The sequence below is a fragment of the Carya illinoinensis genome, chromosome 14 (genome assembly GCF_018687715.1).
Source record: "Carya illinoinensis cultivar Pawnee chromosome 14, C.illinoinensisPawnee_v1, whole genome shotgun sequence".
Taxonomy (NCBI): domain Eukaryota; kingdom Viridiplantae; phylum Streptophyta; class Magnoliopsida; order Fagales; family Juglandaceae; genus Carya; species Carya illinoinensis.
In genome coordinates, this window is record NC_056765.1 from 19265044 (window position 1) to 19278569 (window position 13526).

The following is a 13526-nucleotide window of genomic DNA, read 5'->3' on the forward strand; positions in this document are numbered from 1 at the left end:
TTGGAAGCTAGTTGCTCGTTGACTTCCATCTCTCTCTCTCTCTTCTCGGGTTGCCATGATATGTTTTTGTTTTACTTACAATGATAGGACTACGCACAGCCTACCCTATATAATCACCTTTACTCACAACAATATTTCATAGTAAAGTGAACCAAAAAAGTAAATCATAGGAAAAGAGCGTAAACAAGTTAAAGGCAGGTTGCAAAAGCAGAATCTAGACTTTGAAAATGCTTTCAGCAACCATTTCTTCCTACCCGGATGTCCCACAAGGGATGCAGATATCCTCCATGACTGAAGACATTATTTCTTCCTCTCTTGAAGTAAACTCGGGGGCAGATTCTCACCCAAGCTCTCTCCTCTCCAATTTTTCCATTCTCAAGGAAAAGGTTTTTCAGGTGGAGTCACTGATCAGCATCCTGAACTCACTAAATCATAGCCAAACTGAATTATCAGCGTCCTTAGCCGCAGTCAGCATGGATACCGTAATCCAAGAAATAATCATGACCACCTCCTCAATGACTTTCATATGCCAACAAATGGCTCTTGGTTTCACTTCTGCCGGCAGTACTAGCAACCATGAATTGCAGCAGCAGCAGCAGCAACAGTGTCGACAGAATCGATTTCCTCAATCAAACTTCGGAAACAATCGTGATGGGATCGTAATCCAAGAAGGAGAGCAGGGTTTCTATTCTGGCTACATGGTTGAGTGGAATGATGAAAGCTACAACAATTCCAGTAACAAGGATGAAAACCGGAGTGTTATCACCGGAAACAACAAAAAGATTGGAGACGGAGAACGTCTTTCGCTGGAATATGATGTCATCCAATTGGAAGCTGCTGATATATTGGCTAAGTACACACATTATTGCCAAGTTTGTGGAAAAGGGTTCAAGCGAGACGCTAATCTGAGAATGCACATGAGGGCTCACGGAGATGAATACAAGACCATTGCAGCTTTAGGCAACCCCATGAAGAATGGGATGGGCAACAGAAAAGGTTTGAGGGAATTGCCTAGGAAATATTCGTGCCCACAAGAAGGGTGTAGGTGGAATCAAAAGCATGCAAAGTTCCAGCCTCTGAAATCCATCGTTTGCGTAAAGAATCACTACAAAAGGAGCCATTGCCCGAAGATTTATGTTTGCAAGCGATGTAACCACAAACAGTTCTCGGTGCTGTCTGATCTACGAACACATGAGAAGCACTGCGGGGATCAGAAATGGCAATGTTCGTGCGGAACCACATTTTCTCGAAAAGACAAACTCATGGGACATGTTGCTTTGTTCTTTGGGCACACCCCGTTGAATAGCTCTTTTATAAATCAAGCATAATTTTGGCTCCATTCCAAATAGATGATAGGAATCATCTGAGAGAATTGTCTTCCATTCACTTACTATATATCCATTTTCACTACAAGAAAATTACTTATTTGTGACCAGTTAATTATAGTGAAATAACTATTTCCAACTAAAATTAGTTGCAAATAGTTTTTTGGTTCTAATAAATTGGTCACAAAAATCTGATTTTCTTGTAGTAAATTTGGTACAATGATAAAACATGTTTGCATGATCAATTTATCTTATTTGATGGTATAATATTATACACGAATACTTTATTCTAATCTGGCCCGTCATACTAATTGTTATTTTATTGATTTCATCGTCACTACAACCCTTTCCCCATTTCTTTATTTTTGGGTGGATAATTAAAAAAAATTGTACAATCACAGGATAGTATGATCTCGCCCAGTACATAAAACAATTCTCAAGCCAGACCATACACCTTACGTTTGAATACTAGCTGCATCCAATTGCAAATCACTTTCTTACAAACATTCCTAATTTACGAACCAACAAGCACGAGACAACCACGATTCAGAACAAAATGAAATTCAATTGGACAGAAAATACATTTCCTTATCACACGTGAATGGAGGTGACTCTCCATTGATCCCGAAAGCGACACCTCCTCATGGAAAACCGTTGCCATGCATGAGGAGGATTGCAGTGCAACGGACATACATTGTTATCGATCGTGTAATCACTACATTCATCCACATCTCCCATTTGAGCACACTAGATAATTAGTAATGAATGTAGCTAAACATGATGTTTATAACCTTGGTGCGCGCCAAAGAAAATTTTTTCTCATGCCAACTCTCATTTGCAACACCTTGCAGATTGGTATCAGATTGTGATATGGCTCCATGTGCGCACGCTTTTATCACTGATCCGACCAACAAACCATCCAGCATAAGCTTAATTCTTATAAGAACATACACTCGGGTTACTCAAGATGCGTGTAATCCAAAAACCCGAATAGTGATCGGACTACCAACATACTCAACACAAGATTACTCCTTAAATCATTTTCCTCTTAGAACTCTCTTTGAATAACCATTAAAAAATAGGACTAACATTACAATACACATGAACGCCCGATCCAAACAAATTTAACATTCCCAATGCCGAGAGTTACTTAGCACTTAGTGTTACTCCTTTACTTTTCCTTCTTAATTGATTCTTAGATCAATCCATAACATACTAAAACACCCTTTTAACATACCAACCAAAGCTTTGGATCTACATAAACCTTAGTATTTTCATGTCCAGAAATTAGAAAAGGAAAGAGAAGGGTTAGACCGGACTTCCTCACAGAGCTATATTAATCCTCTTGGGTGCTCCGCTCTAAAACCCCAAATCCTTCAATCTTGCAAGCGTGTGGTTGTGCTTGAGTGGTGTTTAGACTAGAGAGAAATGGCTGGAACTTCATGGAGGTGTGCGTGAAAGGAGGAGTGAAAAGAATAGGAGAAAGTCATAAAATGACCCATCGGTTTCCTTCAGTACTAGAGTGTGTACTTTTGAGCCATAAATGCTGGGCTCTAAATACCCTTAGGTACATTGAGGTTTGGACAGTGAGATGAGATAAAATAGTTTTAGTTGAAAGTTGAATAAAATATTGTTAAAATATTATTTTTAAAATTATTATTATTTTGAGATTTGAAAAAACTGAATTGTTTATTATATTTTGTATAGAAATTTAAGAAAATTGTAATAATGATGTGAGATGAGTTGAAACTATCTTTATATCTAAACCTAGCCTTATTGATTTCCTCTCTCTCCCCATCATTGCTTTAATTTGCTTCAGACAACCAAGGAACAATTGAGCCATCTTGTGCATTTATGATTGCTCTTCACTAAGGTGGTTCAGTTTCCAATGAGCCATCATACACGCGTAGCTTCATGTGTATGATGGGCGGGAATTATGGGTGAATCTCGACAACCCCTTTCCAAATTTCTATTTGCTTAAAAAATCACAAGTGATTCTCCCTACGCTAATCAACCCTACCAACCAAGGATCAAAAGAAACTCTAAGTAGCTTGGGCAGCATTCCTAATTAGGGGATGAGGAACAAAGATTTTGAAAATTTCTATAAGTAAATTATCTATTTCCATGTGTCATTTAATGTGTTACTAGTAAATCATAACCCTAGCTTAAAACAACTAGTAACCTTGGTCCATATAAAAATAGAATTGACAAAGGATCTTCCTTGAATCGAGCAGTTTAATAACTCTGGCCACTTTGGGTCTAAAGTCCACTAACTTTAAAATTAATTGAATCCAAAACTAATAAGCATGACTTCTAAGTGCTTGCTTTTACTTGGGGCATCACATCCTCCCCATGAAGAAAAGATTTCGTCTTGAAAATCGACGACGTATATAGAAAAGAAAGGAACTGTGCTTAGTAGGCTATTTACTCTAAGGACTAATGTCCACTATTTGCAGTCTAGTCCTCGGGTGAGGATGGTGGTGGTACTTCTTCCAATTCTTTCATAACTGATTTCTGCAAAAGGTAGTAAATTGCATTGTTGGGGTCATAGTACATGTTTGTCCTCAGTTCGTGCAACTTATGTGCTATCGTAGCTTCCTCATCTTCCCCCAGTTGACCTTCTTCACAGATACAAAAGACATCAATTGAATTTATGGTAGAATTAGATGTCTCAAATATTGATTATGGGACTTGGATTTTTGTGGCACAGTTGGATTCTTCCTTATCTTGAATTCTTAATAACCGTAATCTAATGGTGTCTCTCCAAATAAGTAGATCATGTGGCGGTTGACGCTCCTTATGTGGTATTGCCTAGTGTCGTATGAAAATATTTCCTTTAATGTCCACATCCATCACATGCGTTTGATGATGTTGAAAATTTTCTATCTATTGCTAGTGAACTACAATCATTCAATCCAGCCTCTCTTGTATTGCCCTTTGCCTACATTCTTGCAATCTCCTAACCCTCCTAGCTGATAATACAGTCTTGTATGTTGTAGCCTTAGTTCGTGCCATGTCTTGTTACGAAGAGCATAGTCATAATACAAAACAAAAACATCCAACTATAAGCTTATCATCCATGTACAGTCCAATTAAATCAAATATTTTATTGCCTTGTCAATAGAATTGCAAGTTATAGATTTGAATTCGCCATGCAACCAAAACACCTATAACTTTTCCTATTATTCAAACAAATGATGGTATTTCACTCTCATCAAATCTTCTCTTTCCTAGGTGGCTTCCTGAAAATTTGGATTTCACCAAAGTACCTTGACCAAAGGTATCTTCCGATTTCTCAACTCTCGATCCTTCCAATCTATAGTCTGTACTGGCTATTCTTCATAGGATAGATTGGGTCGCAATTGGATATGACCTAATTGACTACAACTGGTTGTTGGTCTCCAAAACTTCTTTTCAAGGAGGAAACATGTAACACGTCATGTATCAGTTGAAGTTCCATGGGAAGGTTTAGTCGATAAGCTACCAACCCATTCCTCTCCAAAATTTCATAGGGTCATGGACTTAGCTTCCTTTCTTGCCAAATCAAACTACTCTTTCCTAGGTGATACTTTATCATATACCCAATCACCAACTTCAAACTCAAGACGTCTTCTCCTACCATCAGCGTAACCCTTTTGCCTATCCTTAGCTATCTGCATCCTCTTCCTAATCAAGAGGACTTGTTCTCTCACTTCTTGTAAGAATTTTGGACCAAGTATCCCCGTTTCCCCATCTTCATCACAATACAATGGAGATCTACATCTCCTTCCGTATAGTGCTTCATATAGTGCCATCTTGATGTAGCCTGGAAACTTTTTTATTTTTTGGCAAATTCTATTAAAGGTAAATGTCCTTCCCAATCACCTTTAGTCTCCAATACACAAGCTCTAAGCATATCTTCTAATGTTTGTGAGGTCTGCTTTGTTTGTTCAATTTTTCTAGGCTGATAGGCACTACTAAACTTCAAGTTTGCACCCATTAGATTATGTAAACTTTTCCAGAATTGAGGCGTAAATCAAGTGTCCCTATCCAACACAATCGATCTTGGTACTCTATGTAAATGAGCTATCTCCTTAATGTATAGTTTAGACAACTTCTCCATTGAATCAGCATTTGGGATCAGCAAAAAAGTGAGTGCTTTTTGTCAACCAATCCATGATGACCTATATGGAATTCTTCCCCACAGAGGTCCTTGGCAAACCTACTACAAAATGCATGAGTTTCCTCCCAATTCCATTTATGAATTGGTAAAGGCTACAATTCTCTTGCTGGTCTCTGATGCTTCGCTTTCACTAATTGAGAAAGGAACACTTACTCAAGTACTCAACCACATCACTTTTTATTCTATCCCACCAAAAGTGTCGTACCAAATATTTGTACATCTTTGTACTTCTCGGATGGGTAGTATATGTTGTATGGTGTGCTTCCCTCAGGATTCTCTCCTTCATTTCTGGATATGCCGGAATTACATTTCGATCTTTATAATACAACATCCCATCGTCTTGTATTCTGAAATATGTTGGTTCCTTGGACTTCTCAACCTTTTGTTAGATGTCTAATAGTTCACTATTTTTCATTTGATGCTCCTTTATTTCCTTGTGATTCAATAGCACAATCTCCTGAATTACTGTTAAAGCTACATTTGACCGAAGATTCCTAATAAATAGGCTCCTCATGTTACTTAACAGAGACTCCATCTCTATCAAACCCTCCAACTAAGCCTTGTGATTTAATGCATCTGCCACAACATTAGCTATACCAAGATGATACTTTATCTCACACTAATAATCACTAATTGTCTCTATCCATCTCCTCTGCCTTGGTTTGAGTTCTTTTGACTAAAAGGATACTTGAGGCTCTTATGGTCAGTGAAAATCACACACGTTTCACCATACAAGTAGTGCCTCCAAATATTTAAACCAAATATTACAATAGCTAGCTTTAGATCATGAGTGAGATAATTCTATTTATGATTATTCAACTGACGAGAAGCATAACCAATTACTTATCCTTCTTACAATAATAAACATCCAAGACCCATCTTCGATGCATCACTGTAAACCACGTATCGTTTGTGGGGTTCAGGCACTGCTAAAATTGGGGCTGTAGCTAGCCTTTTCTTCAACTCTTGAAAACTCTTTCTGTACTCTTCTCCCCATATGAACTTCACGTTCTTCTTGGTTAGCATAGTGAGAGGTCTACAGAGTTTAGATAAACCCTGTACAAATCTTCTATAGTATCTGGGTAACCCAAGAAAACTCTAAATCTCATGTACTTTAGTTGGTCCAGGCCAACTCATTACTACTTCTATTTTGCTAGGATCAACGGCTACACCACTACTGAAAATTATGTGTCCTAAAAACTTTAGTTCTAGTTTAGGGACTCCTTTATTATGCTGTCCCAAAAAATTATGTTGTGATCTAATGATCTCCTTTATTTATAGTTGAGTGAGTTTACATAGTACGTCCATAGTGGTAATCGGGAAAAAGTGAGCACTCTTAGTCACATATCTACAATCACCCATATGGCGTCCTTCCCACTGGGGGTTCTAAGCAATCCAACCACAAAATCCATGGAGATATCTTCCCATTTCCATTTAAGAATAAGCAAAGGTTGCAGGTTCCCTGCCAGCCTTTGATGCTCTGCCTTTACCCTTCGGCACATAGCACACCTCTTGATGAAGGGGCAATATCTCACTTAATTCCTTCCCACCAGAATCCTCTCTTAAAATCTCAATACATTTTCGTTCCTCCAGGGTGTATTGGGTATGACGATAAATGAGTTTTGGCTAGTATCTGCTCTAAAATTTTTGAATTAGCTAGAACTACCTTTCTCCATTTAAACAGCAAGGTCCCATCCTTGGCCAAGCTGAAATGCATAGGTTCTTCAATTTTCTGGATGCATAAGCTACCACTTTACCTTCCTACATCAAGATGCAAAATAGTTCAAACTTCAATGCGTCACTAAATACCACAAATGGCTTATGAGGTATGGGTAATGAACAAGTGTCATAGTCAACATTCTCTTTAGCCCCTCAAAACTCCATTCTCACTTGTCAATCCAAGCGAATTTAACATTCTTCCTAGTTAACGATGTGAGTGAACTCAATAGTCTAGAGAATCCCTTCGCAAACCTTCGATAGGAGCTAGCCAATCCTAGGAAACTTGTCACCTCTTGCACAAAGGTAGGTCGCTGCCATACTAGTATCACCTCAATCTTACTTGGGTCAACTGTGACTCCATTTTTACATATCACATGACTTAGGAGCCTTACTTCATCCAGCCAAAACTTGCACTTGTTAAGTTTGACAACTAACTGATGGTCCTTGAGTGTCTGCAACTCCAAGCTTAAGTGGCTCTCATCCTCCTCGACACATTCAGAATATACTAAAAATGTCATTTATGAAGACCACTACAAATAAGTCTAGAAATGGCTTAAACACTCTATTCATGATGTCCATGAAAGTAGTTGGGGCATTAGGTAGCTCAAAAGGCATCACCTTAAATTTGTAATGGCCATACCTAGTATAAAAAGGTTGTCTTCAGCTTGTCTCCTTCTTTAATTATCAATTGGTGATATCCTGACCCAAGATCAATTTTAGAACACTATTACTCCCTGCAGTTGGTCAAATAAATCATCTATCATTAGCAGTGGGTATCTATTCTTTATAGTCACCTTATTCAGTTCTCGATAGTCAATGCACATTCTAAGGGTCCCATCTCTCTTTTTCACAAATAGTGTTGGCGCTACTTCCCAAGGTGAAATGCTAGGCCTAATAAATCATTTCATCGACAACTCTTGTAGTTGACCCTTGAACTCCTTCAATTGTTGGGTCCATTTGGTAAGGTGCCCTATGTACTAGGTCTTCTCAATCGAAAACTTGAATTCTCTAAAAATGGGCAATCCTATCAGTTCTCTAAAGACCTCAAGAAATTCCCTTACCATCGGTATATCCTTAAATTCTTTAGGCTATCTCTCCTTAAGCGCTATGTGCACTAAACAAAAATAAGCCTTAGCCCCACTCGCCTAATCCTTCTTGGCCTAAAGCGAGGTAATCACCTTCGACATCGACCTCAACTTGCTTCCACGAGATCCTATCCTCCGATCCTACACGCAAAATATCACATTTTTTGATCAATGATCTATACTTGCGAAGTGCCTAAACAACCAGTCTATTCCTAGAATGATATCAAATCCCAACACGTCGAACACTATCAGATCCACCTCCAAAGGGATTCCATCTATCTCTAAAGGACACTCTCTAACTATCTTAATGCAGTACAATATTCCTCCATTAGGTAGTGCTATAGAGACTCCTTGACATATTGATTCCACTTGAAGACCAATTGTCCTGATGAACATGATATACACAAAAGAGTGGGAAGCTCCTGAGTCAAATAGTGTGCTCACGTAGAAGTGTGGTATCCTAACTTGCCCTGTATGATCGACTATGACTCACTACTTATACTAAAGACCTATGAATATGGTCAGTTAACTGTAAGTTATAGTTTCGTACATGTGATGATGCTTGCCTCTTAGGTCTCTAGGGCATCCTTGTTGACTTCTCTAGGAGTGAGTGCTTACACTTTAGCTTGCACAACATGTCTATGGTCTCCACATCATCCACCTTGTCTTGCTCGCTGCACTGGTGGTGCCTGGGGGCAATCCTTCACGTAATGTGCCATCTACCTATAGCGAAAACATAAGATCAGAGTCTTTCGACAATCCCCCTCGTGGGTTCTATGGTAGTTACTGCAAACTGGTATCCTTCCACTCATGCATACTCCAAAAGTTATTGTGGTCATCCTCCCAACCTTGATCCAAACTTTGGAGGAACACCCAAGCTACTTGCTTCCTTCACTAGAAAACAACCTTCTTTTTAGACCCACAGGTACAGTCAATGAATTATGTTACTCTCACTTGGAAATGGAGGCTACATTCACCAATTTCTAGAAGCCTTGATCTCTACGCACTCTATTTGGTAATTGATTTGAGTCTACTACCCATCTTGGAATCTCTCCCTCTTTATACTTTGTAGAGATAAGATGATGGGCAAATATCCCTAACTCCATAAACCTAGCAGTGTACTACTCTACTGTCATATTTTCCTTAACTAAACTAGCAAGGTCCTTCGACTTTTGCTGCCTTACTATAGCTGAAAAGTATCGATCATTGAATTTTTTTATTAAATTTCTCCCATGAGATCCTTTCTATGGCTTCTAGCTCCATGATAATTAAATGTATCTATGTACCCGACCATAACCCTACCTCTCATTGTAGCAAGTAACTTGCACACTGTACCTTCTGACTCTGAGTGCACCCACACACTTCGAAAATCCTTTCAATGTCCGTTATCCACCTTTCCGCCTTCAATGGACCCTCGTTATCGAAGAATTCCTAGTAGAAATGCAACAAGAATCAGTCATACATACATCACCTCTGCTATCCCTAGGGAGATTCTAGCTATTAAACTTGCATATGACGAGCATATAACTTGTGTTACTGCTATAGCACCTCCAAAATCTGATTTAATGCTCTCGCTACTTCCTCATTCCTCCTATCACTCAACAGTCCTCCCTCGTGACTACTTGGGGGTTGGTCTCCTCACAGGGCTCTCAGTAGCACCATACTCAAATCCTGCTACATAACCCAAATCTAGCACTTTATACTGTTATTCATTTCTAGGCGTCACAGATCAAACCTAGGATACTTTAATTTCCTAGCTTACAACACTAAAATCAACTCCTATGTTTCTTGTGACGCCTTGAGATTCTATTTGGGATCAAAAAAACATAGAAAGCATTGTGACATGCAATACAAGGTTACCTACTCTCGTTCATGACATATAAAGATGCAATGTTCCTAACATGCATATAGCATTATGCAATATTCGCAACTGATAATTTTTTTTAGCAACATTATGCACCAAACTAATAATATCCAAAATACTTAAAACATGATCCATGCATACTTGACAAAATAAACATTCATGATTACAGTGTGGGTCTTAGAAGACTATAATGTCAAAAGCATGGGAGACTGAGCTCCATAATTACATCACCAAAATATAACTACTAGGCTAATTCATCGAGCAACTCACATAACTCGACTACAATGCCATAATACAATCTAAGAATCTAACTAATGAGACCACAAGCTCCTCGTTGCATTAGGGATGTCTAATCAACCTCCTCCAATCTGCCAGGCTTTGCTCCCTCTCCTGGTCTTAACACATCTCCTACCATTCAGGGGGGATGGTAGTTAGGACTACTACGATGAAATTTGAATACAAATCTCAGTATGTTAACAGAGAACTTCAAACACATGGCAGTAAAGGTATTTTCTTATTGTCAAAGTGGAATCTATTGAGGACATCCGACATGAGAAAACTGATGATCACATGACCTAAAAGTTATAGAATAGATAATTCTGGAAATTTGGAATGGCTACATGCTGCCTATAGGTAATTCTGACGATTGAAAAAGACAACTTGAGACTGCCCTCAAAGGATGGACATAAAAACTACAAAACTCAAACTGATAATCTTGTTGCTCACAACATCAAGTATCATAAACCATTAAGAAAGAAAATGCTTGAGCTACCTAAGGAAGAGTCCTCAATGTGAAAAGAAAAGGGCCTCGCTCTTCCAATTTTTTTGAACCTAATGGGACTTCACATATTCCTAAATAACATTGTAACCCTATGTCTGCTCTCCAAAATCCTTCATTACGATGCAGGAGCAACCAACCACCTTTCTTGCTTTTCCTTCAGAGTCAATTTTACACAGACCGGCCCACTTGCCGAGAGTTTTAGCACTAGGTACTATCATTAGTTTGACCTTGTGATCAGCACCAAGTGCCTTCACTAGTTTAAAGTAATCTGGTTGATCACAATCCTCAGCTAACACACAGAGCTGTGTAGTATGCTTTTCAATCACCTTGGCACCTTCGTGGAGTCCTCTTGCAAGCCCACTATGAGCAAGTGACTTCCTCAATACAAGCTGCAAAGTAGTCATGATATCTATGGTTTCACCCAGAGGTGCAGCCGTAGTCTCAGTTGCAATAGAACCTTCTTCTCCGAACATTTCTGGTTGATGGCCAGATAAGATGTCACTTCCTTGAAGATGATCTTTTTCAGATCTGCATTGAAATCCACTCACTAGCAATAAAGGTATGAATGCATAATCAAAGACATAAATAAGCATAAAATAACTTGACATATAACATGGCATGAACTGACATAACTTGAACTGAACTTGAAACTTGACATGGCATGAGCTTGATCTGAATAATATGAACTTGAAACATGATATGAACGTGAACTTGAAACATGATGTAAACGTGAACTCGAAACATAACTGAACGTGAACTTGAAGAAGATATGAACGTCAAATACATGAATTTGGAATCCTGATCAATAAACTTGATTAATGAAAGTGAAATTGGGTGCTACAAAGGTCCCTTTGAGCCATGTGTCCCTACTGATTACTGCATCATAACACATGTAGCTGCACCTACTATGGAAACACGTACTATACGTATCTAGTGTCAGGTATTTGCACTAGCACGAGTATGCATATCATGAAATTGAAATGTATGGGGGCTCTATTGGTGTTAGTGCCCTTCTTCGCTTTGGTGACCAGTTAATTAAGCCCCCATTCAAAACCCGTTAACTTTATTTTGTCAACCAGAGGATTTCACACTAATTTAGACATTCCAGCATGAACAAATGTGTTGTTCCACTAAGATATTACCTCATCCTAATACTCAGGGTCATGATAGACATAAATAGACTTGACATGACTTAAAAGGTTATTCACGAGATACACAAATTGTACTCGAGACAAAACGTGACATGAAACAAAAGGACAAAAGTCCTAATGTAACATGACATGACATGAATGTAAGATGAAAGGCATGATGTACTTGTGACAGAAAATACTTTGTAGTGTGGCATAACATGTAACATACAACATTTTGTAACATGTAACAGACAATATTTTGTAACATAGCATAACATATGGCAGAGAATATCATGTGACATGACATAATGTACCATATGGCATAACGTGGCATGATATACTTGTAACAAATAGCAATATGTGATTGAATTGATTCTGCAACAGATAAGTATTTTGTGACAAAATATAATGTGTAACAAATAAATATGTAGTGACATGGCATGGCATGTATGATAGCATACATAAACAAAATGTAGTTCCTTTATCCATCACACATACACTGTAAATTGGTAGTAAATTAAGAGCTAACTTATAATGATTGCTGCACTATAGAAATCAAGCATGAAACATGAAAAATTGTAAGTAGGGATTCTAAAAGTTAGAAATTTAATCGCTAATAATTAGAAACATGAAAAATGCTAATTTATAACAAATGACCATTTTACCCCTAACTTAAGAATTTCACATCCTAACTCCAAAAATCACCAACTTAGAAAGATTTAAAAGAAATCATAAACGTGAAAAACACACTATGGCCGAAATATTTATAGGCCATTTCTCTTGATTTTTGTTGCAATTCTATCCAACTTCAAAACGCATGATCAAACCAAAATTTTGCAACAAAGATGCTTCTATCCTAAGTTTAAAAACATACTAAAAACATCTAACAAAAATTTATGAATCGTCAACACAAAATGTTTTAGTAAAAAGATCCAAACTTTTTTAAATAAAAATCCAAACCCTTGAATGACAAGGTCTGACCTAATTCAAAACATATCCATAAACTCCAAAAAATTCAAATATTTCTTCTAACATAATCATAACACATTCCTAAGAACTAACATGCTTTGAATCATCACACAAAAGCCAACAAAAATTACAAAACATCACTTGAAGTACTCGGGCTCCACGCTTAGTCCAAAAACAAAATTGTTTCTCAACTTGCTTTGATCAAGCACTTGATCCATGGCTTACAAAGATGAGATCTTCAAACCAAAACATCACATAGTTTAAAAACGTGTCATAAATTAGATCCAAGTATTAAACTTAAAATCACATGATTAAGAATAAAACAAAACAAAGATCTAGCCAAAAAATCAAACTTTTGACCTAACCAAGTATTCTCACACATAAAAATTTATATCTTTGAAAATAACTCCAAAATCTTCAAACTAACATTGTAACATGTAGGTAAGAGGCTTAGAAGCATGAAATAAATATATCAAAGCCATTGGAGTAAT

At 37.8% G+C, this 13526-nt stretch overlaps 2 protein-coding genes across 2 annotated transcripts; one reads left to right on the forward strand and one right to left on the reverse strand.

The window, feature by feature from the left end:
- The first annotated feature begins 227 nt into the window (after nucleotides 1–227).
- Nucleotides 228–1328, forward strand: LOC122293672 (protein SENSITIVE TO PROTON RHIZOTOXICITY 2-like). Its single transcript, XM_043102187.1, has one exon. It carries the CDS (start codon nucleotides 228–230, stop codon nucleotides 1326–1328), a length of 1101 nt encoding a protein of 366 aa, XP_042958121.1.
- A 9665-nt stretch (nucleotides 1329–10993) lies between these two features.
- On the reverse strand, nucleotides 10994–11409 carry LOC122295045 (40S ribosomal protein S12-like). The gene has a single exon (XM_043104065.1). The coding sequence runs from the start codon at nucleotides 11407–11409 to the stop codon at nucleotides 11026–11028; it is 384 nt and encodes a 127-aa protein (XP_042959999.1). The 3' UTR covers nucleotides 10994–11025.
- Nucleotides 11410–13526: the final 2117 nt, after the last annotated feature.

Bases quoted from the DNA above. Each gene is read 5' to 3' on its own strand.
- LOC122293672 (XM_043102187.1), top strand. From the start codon at position 228: ATGCTTTCAGCAACCATTTCTTCCTACCCGGATGTCCCACAAGGGATG.
- LOC122295045 (XM_043104065.1), bottom strand. From the start codon at position 11,409: ATGTTCGGAGAAGAAGGTTCTATTGCAACTGAGACTACGGCTGCACCT.